This window comes from Aulonocara stuartgranti (genome assembly GCF_965226115.1).
Source record: "Aulonocara stuartgranti genome assembly, chromosome: 2".
NCBI classification, from domain to species: domain Eukaryota; kingdom Metazoa; phylum Chordata; class Actinopteri; order Cichliformes; family Cichlidae; genus Aulonocara; species Aulonocara stuartgranti.
Window position 1 is genome coordinate 1,874,648 of NC_138940.1, and position 17,795 is coordinate 1,892,442.

The following is a 17,795-nucleotide window of genomic DNA, read 5'->3' on the forward strand; positions in this document are numbered from 1 at the left end:
CTGAGTAAGGACTCTTGGCTTCACATGAGTGTGTTGGTCTTCTCACCTTTAGTGACTTTCTCTGGGTTGATGGAGAAAAAACATCTTGGCAAACAGAGAAGGGCACAATGACTATATTAATTTTACTGATAAGAACTTCACATCAATAATAGTATATAGTATATAAACAACAATAATTCATTATTGCAATTATTATTGTAAAGCTACAGTTACCAACTTGGCTCGACACTGGCAAAAATAGACACAGCTTAGCTTGCTCAGGTTATTTAACAAAGAACTCAATAAAGATGGCCTGACACATGTACAACACACTGTAAGAAGACGCCTGTAACAAACAACACTACAGAGTTTGGCAAGCAGCCTCCCAGAGAGTGAGTGAAGACCAGAGAGACTGCAGGATCTAGCTTTATACTCTGGTCACTTCCTTTTACTTATCCAAGAGCTTTTTTTCTTCATGTCACAAACCACCATCCAGACCATCTCCCTTCTCATGCGTGGACTTGGCTGTGTTCTCCTCTCCAGTAACTGCAACAGTTCCTGGAAAAACTTGTTCTGCCCTCGCTGCACAAGGACTGCCGCAGGACGAGGTTGTGGCAAGGCACCAACTGATGAGGAGTATACCCTACAAGCAAACAAACACACAAAGGGTTCAATTTATGGAACTTCTAGTATGTTTGCAATACTTGACTTACATCTCAGTTTCCAGGCAGTGATGGCTTTTGAACTGGCCTCAAAGTGCAGATCAGATTCCTCACTGAGCTAAAAATCATCATTTGTCTCGGCCCCAACTGACTGTAAGGTTTCTTCAAGAATATCCTTCGTCATGTATGGAAAGACAAGCAGGACCTGATGATTGCAGTTCGTACAGATATTGGTTCAAAGTCAGAGGAAAAAAGATAAAAGTAATTTTACATTTAGTCAAGTAACCCCATGAATATATATATATGAGACATTTCTGCTTTCAGAGTGTAACATGAGTAATTTACACCTTTTATTTCTGCGTATGTGAAAGGAAAAGGATACAATTATAATATTTTCTTTTGAATCTTTTTAGTATGCACACGTGCATTTTAACATGGTTTCCCCTCCACGGTGGCTACATCAAAATGCTTATTCTGACAACACACTGTGTTTAAGAGGAGGGACTCGATGGCTTCGTTATACTTACTGTGATAAAGTATATGGACAATGGACAAGTCAGTCATGTTGAGACATTTTAACCTTGTACTGTGCTTTGTCACTGAGTACACATATAAATATCAGTAAATAACTGTAGAAAGACTTCCATTTGACTCGTAACATTTAATGTTATAAAAATATATATATTTTATTGTTTAATTAATCTTAAAATGTTAGTCTGCCAAATGTGCGGCAATTTAATTTATTTATTCTCTTTAGCTGATAGTTTGTGGGGCCCAGGTAGACCGTATAACTGCATCTCTACCAGTTTCTCTGCACTCCAGCGTCTTCTGTTCCATGTGAAGGGATTTTCCTTAATGCAGGAGAAATTATCGCCACAAAAAGGAGCAGGTTCGGCCATCGCACAGTGGAAGAAATTCTCTTCTTAAATAAAAATGAAAAAGGGTTACCTTAAATGCATCATGTTTTTAATTTGCAAGTTCATAACCCCCAGGTCAAAGATATGTACAGGAAAATTTCCCTAATATAATATTATTTATAAATATACCTGTCTAGCGATTAATTGCATAAGTGCATGGAGGCAGGACCTCACAGCAGAAGCATACTCCATAATGTGTTGTACATTATTATATGTATATTATATGTAACGTGGTATTTTTCAATTATTGTATTTACCATCAAGAAGTCACAAGCAAAGAAAGACCACACCATAGTGCATGTTTAAACAAGGAGAGTTTACTGGTCAAAATTATTTATTACACAAATAAACCACATTCTTTTAACCCCAAAAAATACACGTTAGAAGCAACACAACGGCGGCCCAATATCAGACAGGATTCCACTCAGTAGAGTGAGCAATCATAATGAAGCGGTTGGTTTTATTTTGTGGATTCAAGCTGCTCTTCACCACAGGATGTCACCAGAGAGGACTGTGTTGAAAAGCTTCGAGTAATGAACCGTTTTTCAATACAAGCTTCAGTGCTTCAGAAAGCTTCATTTGGCCATCACTATTTATCGGGTTTTTATTTCCTGATGTTCGTACGTGTCATTCCTGTTCCAGTCGCCAATTCTGAATTATAACTAACATAAAAAACATGTCTAAGGAGGAGAGAGAGCAAATAAATCCAAGAGCACCTGGCTGCAGCCACTGGGGAGCGCCATATTGCAACCTCCACAGTAACCGGAAACATGTAACTTCAGTTAAATCGACTTTGACAGCGAAAACTAAATAGACCCTGTGCATGAGAAAACGGTAACTTCCTGGTTTGAGACCGGATGTAGGGTTGTACATTTCCAGTAGCTTTACTTTGCGGTCAGTCGCTACTGCGAAGATATCCTCCAAAATCATGTCCAAAACTCGAAAACGGAAAGATTGCATTAAGTTACAAAGAGCAGAGGTGGGAACACTCACCGCTGTTGTGTCACAAAAAATCTAATGATCAACTTTGACGTTTAAAGCGTTTAGATCGATCAGTTGTTTACATCACTCAACACAAGCAGAACTGCATCACTGCAGCAGAAGACACATCGTCCACATGCAGAAGCACATCTCTGTATAGTGACTGGTCTCATGATTTAAACAGGCAAATGTTCAGCATTCAAACTACAGGTGAAGAACAGTCAAACCAGATGTTTCCCCCGTTATGTCGAGATCAGCTAGTCAAGTACACACCTACACAGCATGTCAACAAACCGTGAAAAAAAGCCACACAAAAAATGAACGATTGCTGGTAACGGTTTCTATACATTAGTATGTACGAAGGGTATGTTGTGACTTACCTTCAAAATTACAGCGGTCCCTCGCTATAACGCGGTTCACCTTTCACCTCGCTGTTTCACGGGTTGTTTAGTGCAAGTTTGCATGCCTTTTTTTTTACATCACATTGTGTCCTGCATCCTGATCGCTGCAGACGATCTCTTCCGTGACGTCTCTCCTGTACAGTACAGAATCGCTGCATCGATCGCTAGCAGTGTGACTCTGAAGTGCAGTGCTGTATGTTTGTACGTTTTTTCCCCAACAAACACAACAATGTCGACGAAACGTTTTGCACCGTCAAAAAATAAAACTGGCTACTTGATTTCACATATCACTGGTTATTTTTGGAAAATAACACCCGTGATAAACGTGGGACCGCTGTTTACAAATACTGAGAAATATAGAATTTGAATCCTTTCTCTTTTTTGCTAACCCAGCCAACATGTATATATGGGCCCCACCTGGTTTTTGCTCGGGCTGGATGGGTACCATGTGGGCATGGGCTCAAACTGGGCTTTTTGTATGGGGCCTACTTGGGTTTTTCACATTAAACACATTAAACCACATTAAATCAAATTTTTTTTTAGTACTGATGACACAGGTGGGGCCCACCTGGTCAAACTATATGGGTCGCACATGGGCAAATGCAAGTCAGACCCTGAAAACATGTCTATGTGGGCCCCAAATGGGTTATGTTAAATTAATATGGGCATATATTTTACATGGGCTCAAGATTGTTTAGTATATATGGGACCCACTTGGGTTTCTAACATTAAATCCATATGGGTGGGCATCCAATGTAGGTCCTAGTTGGGTCAGTGATGGTAAATGTGTACATTGGTTCAAAATGGTAGCACATGCTTATGTGAGGATTCTTCTTCTGTGAAGAGCCTGAGAAAGTGTTATTTGAATAAAGGAGGATTTATTCCAAACAAGCCCATCACAGATTGCACACAACCCAGGGAGTTCTGAAAGTCAAACTGTAAAAAGAATCTCAAAAGAAAGTATCAACATAACTCTCTTTTATAACCTGCAGACGGCACCCATGGGGTACCAATCTCTAACAAATCACCCTAACTTTAACATATTTGGCACAACCTCAGTCTATCACTTTTGCTACCCTTACGTACAGTCAGATGTTCTTTACCCTTCATTTTTGACCCTCTCAGTATTTAGCCTTGGCTAGCAAATGTACTCAAAGTCCACGTTGAGACCTCAAGATGTTATGTGTTATCAGACACTACAACCCAGCTGTCAAGTGAGACCATAGGAACTTTGATGTTTTTGAACATTCAATGTTACTCAAAACACTCTGCACACTATTCCAAATAACTGTGTGAATGTGTGTGTGAATGGGTGGATGACTGGATGTGTAGAGCGCTTTGGGGTCCTTAGGGACTAGTAAAGCGCTGTATAAATACAGGCCATAACTGGTTTGAAACTGGTTACTTCTTAATTTTAGATTTCATTTTAAGTACTTAATGTGAACTTTCAGCGCTCTGCATGGTAGGCTGCATGGTGAGGCTCAGGTAAGACAAAATAAGGACTTCATGATTCTTCTTAGGTAAATTCACTTGTCACAGCGGCAATAATAAGTGATTAAAACGGACACAAGAGTAGAAAAAAGAAAAGCAAAAAATACAAATAAAAACCTAAGATAAAAGTGAATTACACAGACAAAATCCAGATTTGGCATTTGCAAATTAAGGATTAGACTATTTACTTGAGCAAACATGCAGTTGAGGATTTTTAGTAGATCAGACACACTCTACTGTATTAGAGAAAATACAGTTAGCTACATGGAAGATGGAAGTTTTGGTTAATCAGATCCAGTAAAGCTCCTGAAGTATAATACCGATCTGTTAAAATGTTACTCTTCAAACTTGTGCCCTCAAATTACATAACCAAAAATAATTTACATTTTCTTTGAACTAGTGGAGAGGAGAGGGAATGGGGTCTTTCAAGCAGTCACACTTCAACTGTGAAACTCCCTTGTCCTTAGTGACACTATTGAATCTTTTCAAAAGCACTCTAATGTTAGAAGAGCTTTTAGGTAAACTGTTATTATTATTCTTATCATTATTATATATTTTATTAATTACACTTTTATTATGATGTTGATTTGGGTGACAATTATTTGACAAATATTATATATGAATTTTTTAAACATATTAACCATCCCTATGCTTAAAAAACTTTGAAAAATAAAATTGTTCTTATAAACTTGTGCATTGTTTGACTTTTAAAATGTTGTATCAGGTGTAAAATGACTTTTTAAATAAAGTTGTTTTTAATGTGAGCAGCTCCTATTGGCTCGTTTAAAAAGAGGGAGGAGCCGATTGCACCGCCTAGCGTCTAGTCTTCGCGGTCTTTCGTCAGTTGCGGCCTTTTCTCTCCCTGGTGTTTGAGAACGTGGAGGACAAAAGGATACCAAAGAATGGAAAACTATGACAAAGGTAAATACTGAAAGTTTGATACGTTTTCATCAATGGTTATTTTAGTAACTTTCTATAGTCGTCCTAAACGGTATAAGGGGGAGAAGCATAACATCTTTAGCTAGCAGGTAGAACTGGGTTAATTTACTGTCATTGTCTTTGGCAAACATGATTTAAAGTTAATTACAAAACTCTTACTGCCTATATTCTACTCAATAAAGTTCATCTTATCTTATTCTGTTTTCATTGCACCATTCTCTCTATACAGTTTTTGAATTTACACACTATAACGTACACGGCAGTTTTTTCTGTGCTTCTGCAACCTTTTCTTAGGTTTTCCTATAAGGTTTTTGTAATTAATAAAAAAATATATATTATTTTTTTGCTTTAGTGGATTCCCACTCAGGTAACTCGGCCATTATGCACTACCCAGTAAACAAAATGGCTGAACAGTATCTTAAATGTTTGAACATGAGTTAGTCGTACCATGTCACGTAATATTCATGTGCAGTGTAGCAAGCTCACCTTATAGGGGTGTAAAACATGAGGCGTATGAGGTGATTGTTTCAATTACAGGATTTTTTTTTTATTTTGATTTTGATTTGATTTTATTGATTAGCATTCAAATTCAAATCTCAGTGAAAACAGTGAAAAAAAAAAACCAGTGAAAACAGAACAAAAATCTACCATAAAGAAAGAAAGCATGAGACAAGGCTAATCAAAAGGTATTGGCTGAAGCATTTGCTTATTACGCCAACCCTTTTCACAAAATATCTTTTTGTATGCAGCTCCTGTACACAGGGCTTGAAGAAAATAATAAAACAAAGCAAAAACCAAACAAACAAACAAAAAAAAAAAAAAAAACAAAAAAAAACCTTTCCACCTTAGATAAGTAACTACTCTCCTTTTTGCTCTTTTCATTCTTGATTTATATATTTTTCTATTACTCTATTTTTAAACATATTTTTAAACAAGGAAAATGAACTACACATTTTTAAATCACTGTCATAACTATTCCACAGGTTACCTCCTCTAACAGAAACACATCTCTGCTTTATATTTGTCCTTATCTTGTTTTTTTTTAAGAAATCTGTTCCCCTTAAGTCATATTGACTCTCTCTGACTTTGAACAGCTTCTGAGTACTGGGGCAAAGCAAGTTATTTTGTGCTTTATACATTATCTGTGCCATTTTATATTCAACTAAATCAACTAAAATTTCAGGGTATTCCGATTAATAAACAAAATGTTAGTTGGTTCTATATAGTTTGATTGGTTTATAATTCTTATAGCTTTTTTTTGTAACTTAAAAATATGAAGAGTGTTCGTTTTATATGCATTAGCCCATATCTCCAGACAGTAAGTCATATATGGAAGCAACAGAGTACAATAAAGTGTGTATAATGTTTTTTTGTTCAGGACATGCTTTGTTTTATAGAGAATATCGATGGTTTTTGACATTTTTGTTTTCACGTGGTTTATATGAGACTTCCAACTCAGCTTATCATCAATTATCACTCCAAGAAATTTATTTTCGTACACTCTTTCAATTTCAATTCCATTAACCCTTATTTTAGATACATTTTTCATTTGTCTAGTGCCAAAAATAATCAATTTTGTTTTCTTTATATTTAATGATAACTTATTTACATCAAACCAGTTTTTTAATATATTTAACTCCTTTTCCGCTGTAGTCAGAAGCTGTTCTAAGTTTTTACCTGAGCAGTACAGAGTGGTATCATCAGCAAACAATACACATTTTAACAGTTTGGAAACACTACATATGTCATTTATATATAATATAAATAATTTAGGGCCCAGCACAGGAGTAGATGCCTGCAGCTGAAACGGTTTTCTGATCTGAACGTGAACCTACTGGACACGTTTACAGTAACTGCCATCTCCTTACAAATGTTTATTGGATTAACCACACTTATACAGACTGTATATAACAACTAACTCTAAAATGTTCATTTGCAGAGAAAATACACAGGCAGACTATGCTTACAGGATATGATGTGACAACACTAATGAAATATTGATGTGTCATATTTGTTCAGGATGTTTTTCTCATAGGCAAAAATATTAAAATCATGATGAACAGCGGTGGTGATTCCTGTGACTTCGTATATATAATTTGGAATTTTTTACAAATACATGATATCATTTCATTCAGTTCAAAGGTTTATTTGCATGACGCACAAACAGACACAATTGAAAGGTACAAATGTGCATGAAACGAATTCAAACGTGGTGCAGATGTGTGTCACAGGCTGATCTGGCTGTAGGCTGTGGCACTTGGCCAGAGGTGGCGCTGGTTGACTCGAGTCCATGTTAGTGCACAAAGTAAACTGCTCGCTTTAGTTGTGAAGCAAAAACGCTGAAATCGGAGAAATAAACCGTGCGAGGGGAACGATAACGACGACAAGAGTCTCACGATCGTTTACTCTTGCTGTCCCGTGAACAACATCGGCGTGGTGTTAACTGTTTGCTGTTTTCACGATCGCGTCGCGCATGAGGATATCACCAGGTAAACTCGCGACATTTTTAAACATTTTGTTGTTCAACAGCATCAAGACTGACGGAGTGTGTTTGAGACAACCTCACAAGTGTCACAGATGACACATTTTGTGTTTATTTGCTGGTTTGTCAGTAGCAGCTCCTAAAACGCAAGTCTGCCACACATCTGTTCGAGTTGTGCATTTCCAACAAGCTGCAGCTTCACTGTGTGTGAATGGACCTTTGAAAAGACTGCCTGAGTTGGACATTTGCCCCTTTTGGAGCAAAATGGCAAGATGAGACAGTGGATACAGTTAGACAGATGGTGGTGGTCTGGTAAGGAAGATGGGAGAAGCAGACAACTCTACAGGAAGAGTCGTTTGTCTCCTCGAGGACTCTGGGAGGTAGCAAGGGAGTGTGAAGCTTAAGGTGTGAAACAGCTGTGTCCTGCCTTTTGTTCCATGGAGAAGGTTTTTAACTGAGAGCCATGCTAGGCTCAGGGAGACTCTGCTGACCGTCTGTCCCACGATCATGCAGGCTCTACCAAGCTTGGTTGTCTGTTCTTTGTGTTTTGATTAAAGAATGTTAGCTACTGCTCACCGCTCGTCTGCAGGCTTTATTTAATGGAAAACTTCCACAACAAACTGCAATGAGCAGAGGCAAATAAAGCAATGATAAGTTCTTAAAGGTTATGGGACTTTTGTAGCCCTGAACTTTAGAAATTGTCAAATTCAGTTAAACTGCTTAAAAATGGCCTTCTCCTGTATGTTCTGATTGAATATACAACAGAGGCTATCCATCCATCCATCCATCTTCATCCGCTTTGTCCGGGGCCGGGTCGCGGGGACAGCAGCCTAAGCAAAGAGGCCCAGACCTCCCTCTCCCCAGCCACCTCCTCCAGCTTATCCGGGGGAACACCAAGGCGTTCCCAGGCCAGCCGAGAGATATAATCTCTCCAGCGTGTCCTGGGTCTGCCCCGGGGCCTCCTCCCGGTGGGACATGCCTGGAACACCTCACCCAGGAGGCGCCCAGGGGGCATCCTTGTCAGATGCCCGAACCACCTCAGCTGGCTCCTTTCGATGTGGAGCAGCAGCTGCTCTACAACAGAGGCTATCGTCCAACAAATGGGAATAGGAATACATTTCACTGCAAATAGTTTGGTTTATTCATTTTATCTCTAGAAAATTGGGCTTTGAGCTTTCCAGCTAATGCTCATCTTGTAATCGGAAGGTTACCGGTTCGATCCCCTGCTTTGTCTGTCTTGGTCGTTGTGTGCTTGGGCAAGACACTTTACCTACTGGTGATGGCCAGAGGGGCCGATGGCAGCCTCGCTTCTGTCAGTCTGCCCCAGGGCAGCTGTGACTACAACTGTAGCTGCTTCCACCGGTGTGTGAATGTGAGAGTGAATGAATAGTGGCATTGTAAAACCCTTTGAGGGTCTCGGAAAGCGCTATATAAATGCAATCCATTATTATTATTCTGTAAAAATTACACAGTGTAAGATAAACATTATAACATACAAATAAAAGTTTGATCAATTCATGTTCTTTGATGATCACATTACACGTGTCACATTTTTGAAGCATCATATACGTAGAAAAGTGTTCACAAAGACGTTTTAGAGCTTACACACCTTTACATTTCCAGTGTCACGCAGAGAGGTGTGGTGAGGAAAACATCAGACATCACTCTGTCTTAACTTTACTTTATTGTCTCTTGCCATTGTCATTATCTCTTGCACATACAGCACATACAGACAGCAACTTCTCAAAATGGCCCCCTATCCATTTCCTGCCCGCTTTATATACTCTAAAGACCACGCCTTCTCAATTCAGACTGGCCTATAAAAGAGCTGCAACTGAGGCAGGCCTCCACTCTACTGGGGAAACAAGATGGCCACCACGGACGTAACCTGTGGAACACTTTGGCTGTGTCCCAATTAAGAGACCGCACGCTTGAAGTACGCATTTTGACTGCGATTACGTCAGCGCCACGCGACGACTGCTGTCCCAAATCGAAGTGTACTTCAAATGCACCGTCGATTCCACCAAATACCAAGCGTGGTCCGGTGGGTGTGGATAATTTTGTACTAACTTGGTTCTAAAGCCTTCACTTTAAAATATACGATACAATAGTCGACCTTAATCTTACAGAGATTGTGATGATTTGTGGATAATTAAAGTCAGTCATATATCCACAAACACAACAAGCTGAAAGTCAGTGATGCTGCTCGGTTTGCAGTCCTGAACATCACGGCACAAGCAGGATTCACTGCACTGTTAATGTGAGCTGTGTTATATTGCTGCCTCTGTTCGGTGGTGTCGAGCCAAACGCACTTTAACGTGTGTTTGAACGAGCTGATGGTTCACTCGTTAAGCTGAAAGAAAGATGCTTTAATCACAGCAGTCACACATGTGTCCACTGTACCATCTGGAACTCTTCTTGTTTACACTCGTAATAACACAAACACTAAATCCTGCTTCTCTGGTGCTGTTGTGTAGCAGTGTGTACACCTGAGACTGTCACCTGTCTGTCTGTCCTGCACTCTCTCTCTGTTTCTTTCTCTCTGATTGTGGAATAAAAGTATGAACATGTGTTTATAAGTTACACTTGTGTTTGAATCCTGCAGCTTATCACACATTTGATTTCCATGTGTGACGACTGCAAGTGTCCAGAGTGAGGACAGACTGAGGGACCCACTGCTGCACATCATCTGTGAGGCTTTGCACCCCTGATGATCCACCAGGACAAACTCAGCAGTGTGTGAGGAAGAGGAGGAGGAAGAGCCAGCAGCAGCTGACAGATGGAGAGAATAGACAGACTGTTCCCTGTTTGTGAAGGACTGCTAGGAAAGTTTAACATAACTGTCTGTGCTGAATCAGTCTTATTAGGTAATGTTCACATAATGTGATCATCCCAGTGTTTCCAGTGTGGGAGAAAGTACTCAGGGCCTTCAAGTTACACACTATGAAAGGCAGCTGTCGGGCGTTGTGTGGAGTAGTGATGTTCGATTCGTGAACGAATCGTTCAATACTTGAGAATCACTTTACTGAGTTGTGAACCATGATTCACAAGCCCAACTGACTCACTGACTAATCCCTGTTGCTGTTAGCAAACTAATTCCATCAGTAGAAATATATCTAGCTTATAATTATAATTGTGGGGGGGGGGGAACAACAGCCAGTTTCTTAACAAAAGCATTTCTGTTCTGAACTGGAAGAAAAAACCCTGAGTAGAAGCTCACATCAAGAAAATAGCTCCTCGGTTCACAGTAGTATCGCTCTGCTAACATGCTAACAGCACATTTGAGCTACTCACCCCCTCCCTTCCTGTGCTGAACCATAAGTGTAAGCGAATCACTCAGGACTCGCTCACCCCCTCTCTCCTGGCTCACAGCTTCTTCTTCTTCTTGGTTGGCAACCAATGTTAAGGCGCATTACCGCCCCCTGGATCACAGCTCAGGGGACATTTAGATGAGAAAATATATATTTAACACATTTAAGGAAAATACTAATAAAATACAAATAAACAAAATAAATGTTTATTAAGCAGTTTTGATAGAAAATTGCTTAATTTTAGAAATGTTTTTGCTGTTTTTTATGGAAGCGTAGAGCTGCCACCCAGGCAAAAGAAAAATACAAGTGTATCACGTTATAACGTGAAAAGTTTATTGTTCTAACAAGATACTTTTCCTGTTTGTACAATATACTTTTCACGTTTGAACAACATAATATCACGTTATTACAATATACATAATTATCACGTTCGTGATGATGTTAAAAACGTGATCATAATGATGGAAAATGATCCTGTGGTCAGAAGAGCTGCTGAATATTTGTATGACAAACATCCAGCAGTTAGTTCTGTCTATGTTCTTGATGAAAACCAAAGACCCGCACTGATCCACGGTGGACCAGTGTCTCTGTCAGAGGACAGCAGACTGGTGCTGGTAGGTCATGGTAAAAGAGACAACGCAGAAGAAATGAGACTGTCAGGATACAGTTCAGGAGATGTGGCAAAAATCATTGAAAGGACAAACAGAGGCAGCGATAAAATTAAAACAACGAGTGTGGTGGCCTGTGAGGTCGGATCAGACCAACGATTCATAGAAACTCTGCTGAGGGACCTCCATAAAAAGAACATCAAGACAGAGCTTCATGTGAGGGACGCTCTCGTCCAAGTCACACACACAGGAAGGAAAATCACTCAGGAAATCTCTCCAGAGGGGCTGCAATGGAGACATAAAGACAACAGCAAGAAAGTGGTAGCAACCCTTGATAGAAACGGAGATGTAATAATGAGAAATGAGCCTGGAAGTAAAGGAGAGGCTGTTTTTACCAATGAAAGAAACTTTCTGGGTGGACGAAAAAACAGGGGAAACAAAAAACCAGAACAAAATTTTATAAGAGAAGACAGCTGGCCAGATGAACCGAAGAGATTTGTTAACCCAGAAGTTTTCCCGAAGATTGACCAAAATAAAGTTCCCGAGATTAAATCTGCCATTGATGAGCTTCAGGCTCTGTCTTGGGGAATCTTTCACTCAGATCAACCAGTACCAGAGAAAATCAAAGTCAACAACCAACAAAGAAGAGAATATGTAATAGGGAAAAGAAGCCAAAGGACTGTAAACGGGGAAACTGAAAATTATATAGACTGGCTAAATGATGGTGAAGAAGTCCTTAATGAATGTTATCAGATTAATTCAGGGAAAGACATTAAAAATATAATTCATCACTTTGCAAAGAATGGAGAAACAAGGACAACATACCTGAAGATCAATAACTGGATATATGAAGTTGAGCATAAAAAACTGTACGTGTTCCTGGTTGGAAAATGGCTTGACAACAATCAAAGAAACGCAAACGTAATTGATGAGATTAAGAGATGTATTAATGCACAGGTGGGCAGAGAAAGTTACACACACATGAGAAACAACATTTTAACAAACAATAGAAATAGCCAAAACCAACAAAAACAAATCTATGCTAAATATGTGGGAAATATTTTTTGTGGAGAGCACGCACATGTCAACCAAGGACTATCCACTGAGGCCTGGTTCACAACATATTTCACTGCATCAGTTATAAGTGAATCTGTGAGAAATTTCCGAACATTCCCTTTGACACTTATGGCCTTGGATATGGCTTTAAATCAATATGACTCAGCTGGCCTGGATTTCTTCTTTGACAATCACCCAATGGCAAGAGGAGGAAGCTGGGTTGACCCAGAAAAACGGGGATTCACTAACTCAAGAGAAGAGTTCTTAAAATTGGAATATGACCTGTTTGATAAGTGGAGTAAAAATGGTAATGTAGATAAATGGATTGATATGATAGCAACTGATTACAAAATATTTACAGAAAACGCAAACACAAAAGATTTATTTTTAGCTGATTACAAGAATTACAAAGAAAATTTTGAGCAATCTCCCAGCATCGTAGAAACATCTGGAGATATTATGAAACCTTCCACATCTGGAACACTGGGAGGATACGATGATGGCTACGTCACAAGGCGTGACTTGAATTCCGCCTCAGAATTCGAGAATACCTTCAAACATGAATCCTATTTCTCTAGAACATCTGCATCGTTAACTGAAGAGGTCCATGCTGCACTAATGGCAAGATATGGTAAAAATCTGGCAAGAATGCGTCTTCAGGAGGGATCGGCCCGAATGGAAAACGGACAGTTTGTATGTGAGCTCGTGTCAGAGAGAGCTGGTGCTGAGCCCGAGGAGTTCAGGGTCGATTTATCTCCACAGAGTCAACATTACAGTGAAAAGATGTGGAAGAACATTGAGACATCAGTGCATGAGATGGAGCAGCACAGTTCAGCAGCCTCCCATCAGGTCAACAAACATGTAGAGAGGACTGGAACTGCTGTTGGAGCTTTGGGCCTGATGCTGGGACTGAAAGGAGCTGCTCGTGCCTTTGAAGAGGGAAACATCAAAGATGGTGTGACGGGGTCTTTGCAGACGGCTCATGGAGTGACGGCTATGACAACATCTGCTATTGCAAGCAAAGCTCTGACTTCAAACACAAGAATCGCAAAAGCTGCAGCAACAATCATGAGGAGCCCTGCAATGAAGCGTGCTATGACAGTTATACCAATAGTGGGAATTGGATTTGGGATCTACAGTGTGGCAGAAGATTTTAGAAGAGGAGATGCACTGGGATACATTGATGCTGCATTAGATATTACCATGACTGCATTAGATGTTGTTCAGCTTGCTCAGCCTGAACTGGCACCTTTCATCGCACCTATAAATCTGGCTCTATCAGTAGTGCGGATGGCCATTGATGATGTTTATATGGGCATCCAGAATGAACTGAACAGCCTCCCAGCGGACGCTGGAGTTTTGGACAAAATAGCTGCTGTTTTTGTTGGCTTGGGAAAAGGGATCATGCACTTTGCTATACATGTGGCTAGTGTGTTTTATGACTGGCGTTATGCTGAAATTGAGGAGGGACGAAGACTTGTTGCACAGATCTCAGATTATCACCAATATTATAAAGTCACAAAGCAACAGGATGGAACGACAGCCATTGATTTTGCTGCTGGCGCCTCCTCCTGGAATGGAGGAGGTATTAACTTCTGCCTCGCTGATGAGGGTCAGTCTGAGCTCTGCATGGACTATTTTGTTTCTCGTGATGAGAGTCCAAGAAGACAATGCTGGAGCATTAACACAGATGGAAGCAAAGATATAATTCTTGGTCTGGGAGAGTCACATGGATTAGAGCACGCGACATATGAAAGAAAAATACTCATGTTCATACCAGCTGGATCTGTGACAGTGGTTTCAGGTAATAAAACTCTTTCCTATTCGAGGTACGGGACATACAGGGGAAACAGAGACTCTAATCGATTTTTTGCAGTTCAGAAATCACAGGACGAACACATGATTGAAGTCATGTTGAGCTACTATTACAGACTTCATGGGGAACCAGGGGATGACACATTCTTCCTCGGTCCACAGAGAAGTTATGTCGAAGGCTCAGGAGGAAGGGACACCTACATCATTCCTGAGAATGGAGGGAAAACGATCATTAACAACTACGATCCCTCCAGAGCACAAGACACTCTGCATTTCAGTGTCGACTACAGCCACATTTCTGTGTCTAAATCAGGAAACGATGTTGTGCTGATGTATGAGGGCAGTCATACTGTAAGAATACAAAACTGGTTTTTAGGAGAAGATTATCGTCACATGAACATGATGTCAGGAGACGGAGTCTTATTTGAGATTTCCTCCACGGTGGTTTCTTCAGTTCAGCTGGTGGCCAGAGGAATTAACAAGATGTTCGAGGCACGCGGTGCAGTTGTTGATGCATCACAGCCACTTTTACGCACAGTTACAAACATCTTTGGGTCTCAGTATGATGATAAACTCATTGGAAATGGAGAAAGGAACCTGATAGATGGGGGAGGAGGGCGAGATCGTCTGATTGGTGCTGAAGGAGAAGACATTTACATGGTGAAAGGCAGAAAACGTTCCTCTGTGCTCATTGAAAATTACTCCAGAGACGAGAAAACTGACCTGGCCATCATAGAAGCAAATCTTCATACGTTTGGAGTCAGAGTAGAATGTGATGATGTTCATCTGGTGGCTCAACATGGCAGCACTCTTCTTCGTGTTACTGTAGTGAACTGGTTCAGGTCATCAGCACACAGACACTTGCTGTTCATCACAAAGGATCTGATCACCTTCACAGTGTCAGATAACAAAGCTGACTGCCTGCAGAGGAACATCTTCACCACATGTATAAAGAGCCTCAGCATTGACTACAGCAGCTCCCCGTCTCCTCTGGAGGTGGACCTTGAGAAGGATGATGCTTTGGACAGCGTGACAGAGATCCGCGGGTCAAACTATAACGATGTCATCAAAGGAAACAAAGAACACAACGTTCTTGTCCCTGGATTAGGAGATGATTTCATTGAGGGGAGAGGAGGAGAGGACTGGTACGTTATCACAGCAGGACAAGGAGTGAAAACCATCAACAATCTATCACCAGATCTAACCTTGGACCTGCTCTTCCTTAAAGAACAATATCAGGATATAACATGTAGATGTGAAGGTCAGAGCATCATCATTCGGGTACACGGCAGAAGAACTGTTATTTTACAGAACTGGTTTAAATCAAAGAATTATCAGCACCTGCAGATCAAGACCAGTGATGGAGTAACAGCTGGACTGAAGCCCAGCATCAGCAGCTGTGGATGGGATTTAATGCTGCCTTTAACCATCGACTACAGAAACCAGAGATGTGAAACCTGTCTGGGGAAATGGATGAAACTCAGTGACTCAGTGAAAGAAATGTACGGCTCCTCAGGATTTGACATCATGGTTGGAAACAGCAATGATAATTTACTGGATCCACACACCGGGGGGGCACTGATGATAGGAGGGGAAGGCAAAGACACTTACATAATCAAACATGTGGATGAAAGCATAATCATTGATAACTTTGCAGAAGATCAGAAAACTGACACTGTGCTGGTAGATATGGATTTCCTTGATGGAAGTCGAGTCATACTGTACTCAACAAGAAATAATGTTCATGTTAGAATCATGAAAAAAGAGGGAATATTAAAATTCATTCTTTTCAATTACGGTAATGATGAAAAATATCAGCATCTAGAATTTCAGAGCTCTGATGGCGTCCATTTCAAACTCAAGTCTCTAAACTCAGCTGGAGACGACTCTTTCTATCAGGTAGAAGCTTTCAAAGTGACTCTCACACAGTCTCCGGTGGACTGTCGTTTGGACCTCAGCGCTCAGAGAAATCTGTCAGAGGTTCACACAGTGCAAGGCTGCCCCTCCCAGTCGAATGTTATAATAGGCAACAACCGAGACAACGCTCTGATTGGTGGGTGGAAGGACGACGCCTTGGATGGAGGTGATGGAGATGACACGCTGGTAGGAGGAAATGGAGCTGACATCCTGATTGGTGGGAGAGGAGACGACACTCTTTATGGTGAAGATGGAAATGACACACTGATGGGAAACTCTGGCCAGGACGTCTTCCTTCCTGGACCAGGAGCTGATCTGGTGGACGGAGGTCCAGGCAGAGACTCGGTTCTCTATCGGGGTGATCATGAGAAGGGTGAAGGGGTTTATGTTAACCTGCTGACGGGCCAAGGCCACCATGCTGACGCTGAGGGTGACGTGTTGAAGGATGTGGAAACTGTGATCGGCACCATCTATTCGGACATCTTAGTGTCTGGTTATGAAAGTTCTCTTCTCAAAGGCTCAGATGGTAACGACATCTTGGTGTCCACTGGTGGAGATTATCTGGTTGGAGGTGATGGAAATGACATTTACATGTTCACTTTCAGCAACGGCTCAGTCACCATAGACAACTGTGCGACAGACAACGCCACAGATGTCTTGTATTTAGCGTCCCAGTCAACGCTGGCATGTGACTATCAGGTTTCATCTGAGAAAGTTATTCTGACTTTTTATGGAACCAACCAAGAAGCTATGAAGATTTCTCTAAGGGGCTGGATCAGTGACAACAATGAGTGTGGGCACCTGAAGCTGGTTCTGAGAGAAACTAATGTTTCAGTGGATCAACTGCTCCAAGAATGTCAGTCACGATGAGTAAACGGTGCTTTGCTTGTCAGTCATCTGCTGAAAAATCTGGTGGTGTTTTAATAAAAAAAATGTAAATCAATGCATTTTAGTGTAAAAATGCTACAAAGTGTTTTACATGCTAAAGTTTCCTGAAACTGTGCAAAACGACTTAAACATTTTTGTATGGTTCTTTAATTATGCTAAGCCTGAAATCAGCCTTCAGAAGACAAAAAGAAGATGTTGAAATGGCACAAATAAATTGTAAACCTTTTCCGTGTTACAATTGTGAGTTAATATCTATTAATGCATCGTTTTTTTCTTGAAATGTTTATCCATCCATCCTTCCATTTTCCTCCAATTACTGGAGGTGGGTCGTGGCGGAAACAGCCTCAG

The 17,795-nt window shown here is 40.6% G+C and overlaps 1 protein-coding gene across 1 annotated transcript; it reads left to right on the forward strand.

Annotated features, from left to right (window-relative positions):
- The first annotated feature begins 5,236 nt into the window (after window positions 1–5,236).
- Window positions 5,237–17,673, forward strand: LOC309717675 (uncharacterized protein). The gene is made up of 2 exons (XM_082552396.1): window positions 5,237–5,352; window positions 10,458–17,673. Exon 2 carries the CDS (start codon window positions 11,622–11,624, stop codon window positions 17,427–17,429), a length of 5,808 nt encoding a protein of 1,935 aa, XP_082408522.1. The 5' UTR covers window positions 5,237–5,352; window positions 10,458–11,621; the 3' UTR covers window positions 17,430–17,673.
- Window positions 17,674–17,795: the final 122 nt, after the last annotated feature.

Coding starts and splice junctions, on each gene's coding strand:
- LOC309717675 (XM_082552396.1), top strand. CDS start 11,622: ATGATGGAAAATGATCCTGTGGTCAGAAGAGCTGCTGAATATTTGTAT.